This window comes from Anomaloglossus baeobatrachus, chromosome 2 (assembly GCF_048569485.1).
Source record: "Anomaloglossus baeobatrachus isolate aAnoBae1 chromosome 2, aAnoBae1.hap1, whole genome shotgun sequence".
In the NCBI taxonomy this organism is placed as follows: Eukaryota; Metazoa; Chordata; class Amphibia; order Anura; family Aromobatidae; genus Anomaloglossus; species Anomaloglossus baeobatrachus.
In genome coordinates this window covers 776282061-776296692 of record NC_134354.1, presented here as the reverse complement: position 1 = coordinate 776296692, position 14632 = coordinate 776282061, and the positions used below count along the sequence as shown (strand labels likewise).

Sequence of the window (14632 nt, the reverse complement as noted above, 5' to 3'; positions counted from 1 at the left end):
ATCAGCAAAAAGAAACCAATTGTGTAAATCAAGCTTTTATGTTAACGCATAAACAATACCACAAAATAACCTTCAAAATATGTTTATCTTAATCAGTATTTATACATGGTGCTTTCTGTCCAGTAGAGATCACTTCTCATATCTGTTACCTCATTATCATCACAGACAGGATTACAATAAAGAAAACACCTCTATATGCAGTATACAACACAGGATCCACCATTCACAATAGGTGATGTCACAGCTCACCTCCTCCTCCTGCACAATAACTGATAACACCTCTATATACAGTAGATAACAGTATCCACCATTCACAATAGGTGATACCACAGCTCACCTTCTCCTCCTCCTCCTGCACAATGACTGATAACACCTCTATATACAGTAGATAACAGTATCCACCATTCACAATAGGTGATACCACAGCTCACCTCCTCCACCTCCTGTACGATGACTGAGAACACCTCTATATACAGTAGATAACAGTATCCACCATTCACAATAGGTGATATGACAGCTCACCTTCTCCTCCTCCTGTACAATGACTGAGAACACCTCTATATACAGTAGATAACAGTATCCACCATTCACAATAGGTGATATGACAGCTCACCTCCTCCACCTCCTGTACAATGACTGAGAACACCTCTATATACAGTAGATAACAGTATCCACCATTCACAATAGGTGATACCACAGCTCACCTCCTCCACCTCCTGTACGATGACTGAGAACACCTCTATATACAGTAGATAACAGTATCCACCATTCACAATAGGTGATACCACAGCACACCTCCTCCACCTCCTGTACAATGACTGATAAATGTATACACACTAGATAAAGAATCCACCATTCACAATAGGTGATGTCACAGCTCACCTCCTCCTCCTGTACAATGACTGAGAACACCTCTATATACAGTAGATAACAGTATCCACCATTCACAATAGGTGATACCACAGCACACCTCCTCCACCTCCTGTACAATGACTGATAAATGTATACACACTAGATAAAGAATCCACCATTCACAATAGGTGATACCACAGCTCACCTCCTCCACCTCCTGTACAATGACTGAGAACACCTCTATATACAGTAGATAACAGTATCCACCATTCACAATAGGTGATACCACAGCACATCTCCTCCACCTCCTGTACAATGACTGATAAATGTATACACACTAGATAAAGAATCCACCATTCACAATAGGTGATGTCACAGTTCACCTCCTCCTCTTAAACAATGACTAATAACACCTTTATATATACAGTAGATAACAATGTATCCATTATTCATATGTGATGTCACAGATCACCTCCTCCCCCTCATGTACAATGACTGATAACACCTCTATACAGCAGATGACACAAGATGCACCTTTCACAATAGGTGATGTCACAGCTCACCTCCTCCTCTTAAACAATGACTAATAACACCTCTATATATACAGTAGATAATGTATCCATTATTCATAGGTGATGTCACAACTCACCTCCTCCACCTCATGTGCAATGACTGATAACCCCTCTATATACAGTAGATATCATCTATTGTGAATGGTGGATCCTGTGTTATCTACTGTATATAGAGGGGTTATCAGTCATTGTACATGAGGTGGAGGAGGTGATCTGTGATATCATCTATTGTGAATGGTGGATCCTGTGTTATCACAGATCCCCTCCTCCTCCTCCTGTACAATGACTGATAACCCCTCTATATACAGGAGACAACACAGGATCCACCATTCACCATAGATGTCACAGCTCACCTCCTCCCCTTTACAAAGTCTGATAACACATCTATATAAAGCAGATAACACAGGATCCACCATTCACAATAGGTGATGTCACAGCTCACCTTCTCCTCCTGTACAATGACTGATAACATGCAGTCACAGCAGCTTGTACCTGTTCACACTTGCTTTAGTCTGTGAGGAGGTGCTGATCAGTTTTTTATGAAACCAGATCAGAAAAAAAAATATTATCTAGGCTTAATTTAATTTGAATGATATAGGTGATACCTTCCCTCTTAATCGGTGTCACGCTGCTGCCCATCAGTCTGTATCTTTTGAAATTCAAATTCACCATCTTCAATGGGTTTCTCCCTTTAATGTACATACTATTTATTGTAACTACAGTATTTGCTGAGCTTTTCACCACCTTTGTTTTACCTTCCTTGTGGTGTTTTATTGTAGAGGGGAGACTAGTGTCTCTTTTGCCTTCACTAGCCAGGGTCATTTCAGTGTTATTGAGGGCCTAGGCACATGATGGCATACAGGAGAAGGACCAGTCTAGGGACTTTAAGGAGTGCAGGTGTAGCTGCGCACGGGGCACGTGTTTTAACCTACTCGTCGCCGGGTCGGGGGTGAGGATCCTCTGCGTCGTCACGGGGAGGCTTGGCCCGGTTACGTTGCCACGAGGCGTACAGGAAGGGAAGATAGAGGGTGGTAAGCAGGATAGAGGTGGTAGTTGGAGGTGGAGGATGGGGGTGACGGTTAGGGAAGTCTATTTTGAATCATGACGCCACCTGTGGTCCGCGGCCAGAGATGGGCCGCCACTGCGGGTGTTGCTCTCCGGGGCTGATGGTAATGGTCGCAGCTGGGATGGTGTCGCTCCCCACAGGCGGAGCGGGATTCCCCGGGAAGGAAGATGGAGGACAGGCCGGAGGGTCGGCGGTAGTCCCCGCTGGTAAAGGGAAGGCAGGGACAGGGGCTGCGGTTCAGGTCTTTTACTCACAAGTAGTTCAGTCTCTGCCACGATGGGCTCCGGCCGAGCCCGGATAGTCGGTGGTCACCGCCTCCTGCTCCAAGCCACGGGCCCACGAAGAAGAGAGACACTAACTCCTGTGTCAGTGCTAGGTGTTATCCCAAGCTGTGCCCGGGAAGGTCTGCTCTAGTGAGATGGTTGCGTCTACCCCAAGTGGTGCCGTCCCCCAGTGATGGTCCTAGCGGACTTGGGAAGTCCCATGCTTCGTGATGGCTAACTACCCTGTCTGCCCCAGTCCAACCCCCCGTGGGAAGCATCTTATTATTTTGTGTGAGTGGTTTTGGGAAAATACCAGTAGTTATCCCCCTCCAAACCCAAAATAGATATTACCCCTAAAGGAAGGTGTAATACCCTGTGGTGCCTGAAGCCTCAGGGGCGCCACACAGGCATCAGACTCATGTGAGTGTTGAGAGGTCTGCTTGACACTTGTAGTCACATCGTGACATTTGAAGCACGTTCTGCCATTATGATGTCCGCCAGCAAACGTGACCACGTGGTGTGACGCAAGCTCGGATGTCACGACGCGCTTCGAGGCATAACCAGAGCAGAGCAGGTGCCTAATGAAGTCAACAAAGCACCGGAAAATTTTGTGTCCGAAATTGCACAACTCTCGTTTTGAGCATACCTTAGTATTTGTTCTGCGTCATGATATCCTATAGGATGGACGGGAATGCTGGGAAGTCCGACCCCTTCATCTGCCTGGTATCTGTACATAAAGTCTGCCGGGAGAGGAGATCATGATCAACCACAGATCCCCGAACATGGAAAAGCAATTACATTCATTAGTGGATTCACACTAAACAATAAGAGGTTTAAAAGAAAGAAGAATCAGCTACTACACATGTAGGGCAGCTGGGCAGACCGTGGTAGTCGTGTGTACAGGGGCTTCGACGCCGCAGCGCAGCCGTCCGGTAACCCTTGCGTCCCGGTCGCCGCTCCACTTCATGGACGCTTTCGCCACCGTCCTCTCTTCCACTGAGTCAATGAATCAGACACAGATTCACTTCTTTTAAACAGCAGAACTTTACTTGCTTCCCAACAGGGATGCTTTCAGCTCGCATGACACGGGCACCGCATCTGGTCCCGACGGGGTTCCCTCCAGACTCCGTTCCATAATTAAATTTACCGGCCGACCGCTTTCCTGGCACCTGAGCTTCTTCGAATTCAACTAGGCCCCTCATACTCTTGTCTGACGTCACACTGCACGAGCCGCTTCAAAAAGTCCTTTCGCCACTCCATCCCACCCACAGTGATTTAGCTTACGCTATTAAAGGGGCTTATTGCGACAACACTCCTCCGCCCGTGCTTCTGGCCAGAACCTACTCTTCTCCTTTAATAGTCCACTGACCTTCGGTCTCACAGGGAAATTCGTATGTTGTTTCAATCCAGAAAAGACTGACGCCACCCCGACTTACCGGACTCAAAGCGGACCCTTAAGAGCAGGACCCCGTGTGTCCGGTGTCAAAGGGTTGACCCTTAGGATCTTCTATATTCAAATAGTTTAAGCTTCTTCTCTCTTTTGCCTACTGGGGACTCTCCTACCCTTCTTCTACATCTTGTCCTATTTATATCCTGACTCTCCACCTTTCACTTAACCCCTTCCTAACTACGAGTGTCAGGAAAACAATCAATAGGCCACCTCGCCACCTTGTGGCCATTTACCAAAATACACAGTGCAAACATACATATAATAAAGCTTTCGGTGTGCCAGCCACTTCTGCAAGGGTAGTGTAGCCTTGACCCCCACCTCATTACACAGACACCATTACATGGTGCTCATCAAAACTGACACTTCCCCTCCCCCACAAAAAAAATTGCATCGAGTAGTTTTCCAAATTCAACCATGGTTGCAGGTAGGTTTATTCCTAACCTAGGGCATAGAAGGCAAAATGTATATTCAATTCACTTGACTTTGCATGGAATTTTGATTTAAAGGACATGCTGGTAAATACAAGCACTTTTGGAATTTACAGTATAACAAAATTTGCAACCGTTCTTAAGATATTAAAACTTCTGTTGTTTATACCTCGTTGCCTTGCAGACCAATCACCGCTGCTGTCTAGTTTATAAGCACTGTGCTAAAACCGGAGCGATACTGCCCAGCTTCAAAACAAGTGCTTATAAACGCTAAAGACAATACCTTATAAGTACTGCGCATGTTCTGATGTCTAGCAGCGGTCTCCAAAGCAGGTAAAGACAAGAAAACTGCTAATATCTCAAACGGCTGAAAAATGTAAGAAGCAATAAATTGCAAAAAATTGTTTGTATTTGCAATACCTATCCAAAAATACCCATTTATGAAAGTGGGAAAAACCCTTTAACCCTTTTCGCCAGGGCAGATTCTCAGGTTAGACATTGACATTTAAGCTTTACTAATTGTTGGAGTCTGTATTGATAGCTCGAAAAACTGTTTTTATGGGAACTTTGCTGCCTCAAAAACAGTAGCGGAATCTGTGGAGTCAGACGAAAGTACACTTCAAGCCCTCACCGCCAGCACGTCCGGATCAGGGCGACGTCAGCAGCGTGATCAGGTCAGCTCATCACGCTGCTGACATCACTCCTCGGTGCTACAGCGGCAGCAGACAGCAACACTGGTAAGTGCTACAGTGGAGCTGAAAATGTTGAAGATTTATTATACTTAGTAGAGAAGAGGGCAGAAATTTGATTGCACAGTATGGACAAAGAGGTGAGGGAATGTATATGGACACATTAACAGGAGTGAGGGGAGATGTGTATGTGGACACTATATGGGAAGAAACTGGGGGAAGGAATTTGAGGACACAATATGGGGAGCGAGGTGGGGGGAATGTATGTGAACATAGTATGAGTAGTGAGGGGGGATGAGTATGGAGGTCGTAAAGAGACAGTATGGGAAGTGAGGAGGATTTTAGGACATAGTATGAGGAGCGAGGGGGGAGACATTTCAGGATAGTATAGGGAGCGAGGGGGTAAATTTTAGGACACAGTATCCGAAGCGAGGGAGGAATATATATATAAACACATTATGGGGATGAGTGTGGAGGTAGTGAGGAGACAGTATTTGAGGAGAAAAATGGGAGGGGGCACAGAATAGACAATGAGTGGCGTGGGGTGTGGTATGGAGAGGGGGCAGCATGTTGGGACAGTATAAGGGTACAGCCAGGAGGGGACAGTATGCTGAGGAAGGGACGCGTAGGGCCGATATTATTCAGGAGCATTAATATCACTCTGCTATTTTTAAGGGCATTGTGTCGGGATGTGCTGCAGAAGACCGGAAAAGATAGAAGTCTGCAGAGATGAGCCGTTAATGTGAAAAGTCATCATGGTGTCTGGACAAGATGAAGAAAAGAAAAAGAATGACTGCGATCAGAGACTACGTCATCTATAAAGGTAGCTGGATTTAAATGATTTGTGATACTGACCAAATTTTCATCAGTACTGTGGTTCCTGTATGAGCCACAGTCTGAAGATGACTGATAACAACAACTCCCAGTATCTACTTACAATTGTTAAGGACATACTGTGAGTTGTAGGTTCAGGCGACACATGGGGATATGGGTCTGGCCTGACATTACAATTGATGTACCATGTAGAGAGGGTGCTTTCGGAGATTTATTTGTGTATTGATGGTGGTTCTTGTGATGTATTTCTGTACTGTTGGTGGTTCTAATTATGTATTTCTGTACTGCAAGTGGTTCTGGTGATGTATTTCTGTATTGCTGGTCATTCTGGTAATGTATTTCTGTACTACTGGTGGTTCTGGTAATGTAAATATGTATGATGAGGGTTGTGATGCTGTATTTCTGTACTGCTGGTGGTTCTGGTGATGCATTCTTGTTTAGTTATTGGTTCTGATCCTGTATACATGTAACAATCCATAACTCGTAAGATTACGTGATACAAGGCTATGGTAATAAAGTGTTGTGCTGTCTGGCAAGTTAAAGTTTACTATGTTTTCATTTATGTTAGGAGCATTAAAAGGGGAGAGAACAAGTTTGTGGTGAATGTCTGAAGTCGCGTTATGTGACTGCAAACTTCTGAATTCTCACAGTGTGCACACTGCATGCGGTCAGTATTCTCTGGTGCCGGTGGTGACAGTGGGAGAACACAAAACCGCAAGTATGCAATTTACATACATGTATGTCCTCGCTCAATGAAAATGAATTCAGTAAGGCGGGACACGTCTAGTCGGAATGTGTCCGGAAGTATACAACCTTGTGCTCACATAACCGTCCACTCTCGCCACCAGCATAGGAGAATCCTAAAAGTGTGCAAAGCGCGCTGTGAGAATTCAGAAGCCTGGAGTCACCTACAGTCACTGCAGATGTTCATTTCAAACCTGGACAAGGCATTTAAATTATAAAATGAAGCCCTGTAGCCCAATCCTAACAGCGTGTAATAAACTCACTGTCAGGATTCGGCTCTGCTCGCTGGTTCCAGCAGTCATCACATGGCCACTCCACTCATAAAAAGGTTTCTGCTTCAATTTCATCCCATACACTCACCTTTTGCAGGATAACCTGGTGTTAGAGGATCCCCTGCGCCATTAAGATTAAGGACATTACCACGTTGGGCACCACCACCTGGAAGGTTCCAACCATCAGGATAGGGCTCTACCCCCGGAGAGCAGTAATCAGCCGGATCGGAGAACAGGATGATCCCTTTGGCTCCTGCCAGTATAGCATTTTTCACCTGCGGAAATACAGATTCAATGAGTATCTCAAACATAAAGACTAATGATGATCTGCCAGCAGATGCCTGCCAGGACGCCTGCACAGCCAGCAGCAGATGCCTGCCAGGACAACTGCACAGCCACCAGCACATGCCTGCCAGGACAACTGCACAGCCAGCAGCAGATGCCTGCCGGGACGCCTGCACAGCCAGCAGATGCCTGCCAGGACGTCACAGGTACTGCAACAACACACCCTACATCCCCGGTTAGGAACATCAAGGTCAGACACAAATCCTTGTTGCCTCCCTCCAGGGGCTGATGTCCACACCAGGTGGGGCGGAGCCAGGCAGTTGGCTCCACCCACCGAGGAGTTCACAGTCCTGGAGGCGGGAAAAGGAAGACAGATCAGTCTTAGGAGTTGTAGAGTGAGGAAGTAGTAGTGGAGGAACTGACTGGCCGGGCACCTGACAGCAAGGTTGGCAGACGGTGGTGACCGTCTGCAGGAGAGGCCGATTGACGCACAACCGTGAGGACCGGGGACGGGCGGTGGCCCACCGGTACCGAACCGGGGAGCGAAGAGAAGCCAGCACCATCCGGCAGGGCCTACGGACCCCGACCAGGCTAGGAGTCGCCGTAAAACCGGTCAAATCCGTCAGCGACGGGAACCTCCGGGGTTTCCCAGCAGTAAAGACCCAACTGAAGGCAACTGTCCAAACCATTAAGGAGATAAAGCTACCGCCAGAGCTAGAGCTTCAAGGGCCAGAGCCTGCGGGCAAAGGAAGAGCTCCCTTAGCCAACATACCGCTGGGGAGCGGGCTACCAGTGGGAAGCCATTGGGGCCGAGAACAGAACACCGGTGCAGGGAGAGACAGTTACCGCCAACCTACCGGGAGTGACTGCCGCAGCCGTCTGTGGGACTCGTCCATCCAGCCGTTTGTTTTACCAGAGACTCCGTGTGCGTTACTGGCTGAGTAAGTACCACCGTGCCATTTGGCACTGCGCTGCCCTGCGACCCTGCACCCGGCCAGGCCCCGCAACCCACCTTCCGACCTCCACCACCGGGCCCCGGGACCACCAAAACCCCCCCTACCCACGGAGGGGAGAAAACATCTCAGCTGCTCCCTGTCAACGCTCCCGGGATCCCCGTACAGAGCAGCGGTGGTGTCCCAACCTCATCACAAACCATGGGTGGCGTCACGGACAATATCCCCAAACCAAACCAGCCCTTTCACTCACGGGTGAGGAGTGCCGCTCGAGTCACCGAACGAGCGAGCAGCAGCAGCAGCCGGACCCGAGCAGGAGGGTGAGCGCAGCGCCCTCCCCGCCCGCGACACCTGCACAGCCAGCACATGCCTGCCAGGACGCCTGCCCAGCCAGCACATGCCGGCCAGGACGCTTGCACAACCAGCAGATGCCTGCCAAGACGCCCGCACAGCCAGCAGATGCCTGCCAAGACGCCCGCACAGCCAGCACATGCCTGCCAGGACGCCCGCACAGGCAGCACATGCCGGCCAGGAGGTCTGCACAGCCAGCACATGCCGGCCAGGACGCCTGCTCAGCCAGCACATGCCGGCCAGGACGCCTGCTCAGCCAGCACATGCCGGCCAGGACGCCTGCTCAGCCAGCACATGCCGGCCAGGACGCCTGCTCAGCCAGCACATGCCGGCCAGGACGCCTGCTCAGCCAGCACATGCCGGCCAGGACGTCTGCTCAGCCAGCACATGCCGGCCAGGACGCCTGCTCAGCCAGCACATGCCGGCCAGGACGCCTGCTCAGCCAGCACATGCCGGCCAGGACGCCTGCTCAGCCAGCACATGCCGGCCAGGACGCCTGCTCAGCCAGCACATGCCGGCCAGGACGCCTGCTCAGCCAGCACACGCCGGCCAGGACGCCTGCTCAGCCAGCACATGCCGGCCAGGATGCCTGCACAGCCAGCACACGCCGGCCAGGACGCCTGCTCAGCCAGCACATGCCGGCCAGGACGCCTGCTCAGCCAGCACACGCCGGCCAGGACGCCTGCTCAGCCAGCACACGCCGGCCAGGACGCCTGCTCAGCCAGCACATGCCTGCCAGGACGCCTGCACAGCCAGCACATGCCTGCCAGGACGCCTGCTCAGCCAGCACACGCCGGCCAGGACGCCTGCACAGCCAGCACATGCCGGCCAGGACGCCTGCACAGCCAGCACACGCCGGCCAGGACGCCTGCTCAGCCAGCACATGCCTGCCAGGACGCCTGCTCAGCCAGCACATGCCGGCCAGGACGCCTGCTCAGCCAGCACATGCCGGCCAGGACGCCTGCTCAGCCAGCACATGCCGGCCAGGACCCCTGCTCAGCCAGCACATGCCGGCCAGGACGCCTGCTCAGCCAGCACATGCCGGCCAGGACGCCTGCTCAGCCAGCACATGCCGGCCAGGACGCCTGCTCAGCCAGCACATGCCGGCCAGGACGCCTGCTCAGCCAGCACATGCCGGCCAGGACGCCTGCTCAGCCAGCACATGCCGGCCAGGACGCCTGCACAGCCAGCACATGCCTGCCAGGACGCCTGCTCAGCCAGCACACGCCTGCCAGGACGCCTGCTCAGCCAGCACACGCCGGCCAGGACGCCTGCACAGCCAGCACATGCCTGCCAGGACGCCTGCTCAGCCAGCACACGCCGGCCAGGACGCCTGCTCAGCCAGCACATGCCGGCCAGGACGCCTGCTCAGCCAGCACACGCCGGCCAGGACGCCCGCTCAGCCAGCACATGCCGGCCAGGACGCCCGCTCAGCCAGCACACGCCGGCCAGGACGCCCGCTCAGCCAGCAGATGAGCCAGCAAACACCTACATAAACTCTGGGGGGGTTCACATACTTTTTGACTTGCCATGTGCTACATAAGAATAAATATAACGGCACGTTCCCTATTGGTAGTATATTATTGTATTTTTGCACCGTGTGTTATTTGGGATATTCATTAACATCACTCGACCATTGGACCAGCTAAGGAATAACCAAAGCAATGTGCTGACCGGCCGCCAGCTCTGCCCCCCTCCCGCTGCTGACACAGCGGGGGTGGGGGGGGGTGGACGGTCCTGGGGCGGAGCGGCGGATACCACATTCCTGGAGTAATTAGCCGAAAACCCCGATGTAAGGAGGCATCAGCAGATCTAGTGGTGAGACCCGTCACCTGCTCCGTCCCTGCACAGCGCATAGTGGGGGCGGATTATATCCATTAGTCTTTACTTTCATTGCACATTCCCGAAATGACTGGTGAGAGGAGGATAAGAGGGAGGATGGATGAGGAAAGCTCCAGGATTAAAGCTTGTGAAGGATCGTGTATAGGAATGTGCTGTGCAATACATAGAAGTGAGCAAAAAAAGATTTACAGGACCCTGGTCCGGCGACCAGACCAAACTCCCTACTAACTGCTGCCTCCTCGGATCCTCTTTTGAATGGTCGTCCTTCACTGCGGGCAACAGCATCTGTGTGTTCTCCCCATATTTGCATGGATTTCGTCACAGTGCTCTAGTTTCTTCCCTCACTATAAGGCTATGTGCCCACGCTGCGGAAAAGCCGCGGATTTTCCAGAAATCTGCAGCACAGGAACTCCCCAGCCATTTCTATGGAATTTGGGAAATGCTGTGCCCATGCTGCGGATTTTTCCACAGCGGAAATCGTGCGGAAAAATCTGCAGCATGTCAATTATTGTTGCGGATTTCGCCTATTCAATTGAATAAAAAAAAACAAAAAACGCAACATCCGCAACAAAATCCGCGTCAAATCCGCACCTATGAAAAGGTGCGGATTCCGGGGGAAAGCTGCGGATTTTGATGCAGAAAAATCCGCAGATACGGAGTCCCGTGGGCACATAGCCTTAAGGGTACTTTACACACTGCGACATCGCTAGCGATCTCGTTAGCGATGTGAAATTCTAGATCGCAAGTGCGATCTTTTGAGATCGCACATGCGTAAAATGACTTATGTGCGATCTCGGAAGATCGCACTTGTGATCTAGAATTTCACATCGCTAATGAGATCGCTAGCGATGTCGCAGTGTGTAAAGTACCCTTTAGGCTATGTGTCCACGCTGCGGAAAAGGCGCGGATTTTGCCGCGGATTTCTCGCGGAAAAGCCGCGGATTTCCTGAAAATCTGCAGCTCAGGCACTTCCCAGCCATTTCTATGGCATTTTGGAAATGCTGTGCCCATGCTGCGGATTTTTCCGCAGCGGATTTCGTGCGGAATTTGGTCTGTAAAAATCTGCAACATGTCAATTAGGCTATGTGCCCACGGTAGAATGTTGCTGCGGATTTTTCTGCATGAAAATCCGCGACTTTCCCGGCAAATCCGCACCTTTTCAAAGGTGCGGATTTGCCGCGTATTTTTTATTTTCCCAATTCTGAAGCCAAAATCCGGATCAAAATCCGCAACAATAATTGACATGTTGCAGATTTTTCCGGATCAAAATCCGCGGCAAATCCGCCGCGGAAAAATCCGCAGCATGGACACAGCATTTCCAAAATGCCATAGAAATGGCTGGGAAGTGCCGCTGCTGCAGATTTTCGGGAAATCCGCGGTAAATCCGCGAGAAATCCGCGGCAAAATCCGCGCATTTTCCGCAGCATAGGCACATAGCCTTATTGTTGCGGATTTTCATCCGGATTTTGCCTTTAAAACTGAAAAAAAAAACAAAACGCAAAATTCGCATCAAATCTGCGGCAAATCCGCACCTGCGGATTTTGCGGGAAAGCTGCGGATTTAGATGCAGAAAAATCCGCAGCTACATTCTCCCGTGGACACATAGCCTAAGGCTATGTGTCCACGGGAGAATGTAGCTGCGGATTTTTCTGCATCAAAATCCGCAGCTTTCCCTCAAAATCCGCACCTTTTCAAAGGTGCGGATTTGCCGCAGATTTACCGCGGAATTGCCGCGGATTTGGGTGCGGATTTTTTTTTTCCCCCCAATTTTAAAGCAAAAATCCGGATGAAAATCCACAACAATAATGGACATGTTGCAGATTTTTCCGGATCAAAATCCGCACGAAATCCGCAGCGTGGGCACAGCATTTCCAAAATGCCATAGAAATGGCTGGGAAGTGCCTGAGCTGCAGATTTTTGGGAAATCCGCGGCAAAATCCGCGCATTTTCCGCAGCGTGGGCACATAGCCTTAGGGTATGTGCGCATGCCGCGGATTTGCTACAGAAAATGTGTCTAACATTGCTGCAGTCATTTCCCAGCAAATCCTATGGGTATTAAAAAATGCTGTGCGCACACTGTTTTTTTTATACCCACGGATTTTCCACTGCGGAATTAATAAGATTGTCACTTCTTTTCTGCATGGATAATGGTAAAAATCCGCAGCAAACTGCAGTAAAACTGTATGCGGATTTTGCTGCGTTTTTTACCGCAGGTGTCGGATTCTTTAAGAGGGTCCCGATTTTCCTTAAGGCCTCTTTCACACGTCCGTGAAAATCACGCACTTTTCTCACGGACGTGTCAGAGGTGCATATTGCCCTCCGTGACCCATGTTGATGGCACACGTGTATTCTCCGTGTGTTATCCGTGATGACACACGGAGAACGGGAACTTTCTGCTCACCTGTCCCTGGCGCTGCTGTCCGTGGTGCTGATCTTCGGTCTCCGGTCCTGCCGACTCCCCGCTGCTGCTGCTTCCGGCCGCAGTGAAGTGAATATGCAATGAGCATAATGAGCGGCGGTCGGCAGCAAGTGACAGCAGCGGCAGAGACTGCAGGGCAGGAGAAGGTGAGTAAAGATTTGTTATTTTTTTCTCAGACACGTGTGTTTTCTCTGGTGCGTGTCACACGGGACACCTCCGTGTGGTCTGTTTGCGTTCCGTGTGACACCCGTGATGCCGGAGAAAAATGGACATGTCTACGTGGGAATTTAGATTGTGAGCTCCAATAGGGACAGAGATTATGATTTCTGTAAAATGTTGTGGAATATAATAGTGCTATATAGAGAGTGAAATAAGTATTGAACACATCAGTCATTTTCTAAGTAATACATTTAAGAGGTTATATAATATATAGGAATAGATCCCTCTGTGTGTATTGACTCTAAATAATATATAGGAATAGATCTCTCTGTGTGTAATGACTCTATATAATATATAGGAATAGATCCTTCTGTGTGTAATGACTCTATATAATATATAGGAATAGATCCTTCTGTGTGTAATGACTCTATATAATATATAGGAATAGATCCCTCTGTGTGTAATGACTCTATATAATATATAGGAATAGATCCCTCTGTGTGTAATGACTCTATATAATATATAGGAATAGATCCCTCTGTGTGTAATGACTATATAATATATAGGAATAGATCCCTCTGTGTGTAATGACTCTATATAATATATAGGAATAGATCCCTCTGTGTGTAATGACTCTATATAATATATAGGAATAGATCCCTCTGTGTGTAATGACTCTATATAATATATAGGAATAGATCCTTCTGTGTGTAATGACTCTATATAATATATAGGAATAGATCCTTCTGTGTGTAATGACTCTATATAATATATAGGAATAGATCCCTCTGTGTGTAATGACTATATATAATATATAGGAATAGATCCCTCTGTGTGTAATGACTCTATATAATATATAGGAATAGATCCCTCTGTGTGTAATGACTCTATATAATATATAGGAATAGATCCCTCTGTGTGTAATGACTCTATATAATATATAGGAATAGATCCTTCTGTGTGTAATGACTCTATATAATATATAGGAATAGATCCCTCTGTGTGTAATGACTCTATATAATATATAGGAATAGATCCCTCTGTGTGTAATGACTATATAATATATAGGAATAGATCCCTCTGTGTGTAATGACTCTATATAATATATAGGAATAGATCCCTCTGTGTGTAATGACTCTATATAATATATAGGAATAGATCCCTCTGTGTGTAATGACTCTATATAATATATAGGAATAGATCCCTCTGTGTGTAATGACTCTATATAATATATAGGAATAGATCCTTCTGTGTGTAATGTCTCTATATAATATTTGCGTTTCCCTTTTTGAATTGAATTACTGAAATAAATTAACTTTATGATGATATTCTAATTTATTCAGATGCTGTTGTGTGTGTGCGTATAAACATGTTGGTGTATACTGTATGAGCCTCTGTGTGTATTGAATATTTTATACATGAGATGATTATCAGTCCAGATATACATGGGGTG

The 14632-nt window shown here is 48.7% G+C and overlaps 1 protein-coding gene across 1 annotated transcript in view; it reads right to left on the bottom strand.

The window, feature by feature from the left end:
- The window catches only part of LOC142292300 (N-acetylated-alpha-linked acidic dipeptidase 2-like), a 122568-nt gene that overhangs the window by 81665 nt on the left and 26271 nt on the right, over nucleotides 1–14632 (bottom strand). Inside the window, exons 6-7 of the mRNA XM_075337571.1 lie at nucleotides 7259–7445; nucleotides 3400–3493 (exon numbers count right to left, since the gene is read on the bottom strand). Coding sequence (XP_075193686.1) covers nucleotides 3400–3493; nucleotides 7259–7445 — 281 coding nt within the window. The remainder of the gene's footprint in view (nucleotides 1–3399; nucleotides 3494–7258; nucleotides 7446–14632) is intronic.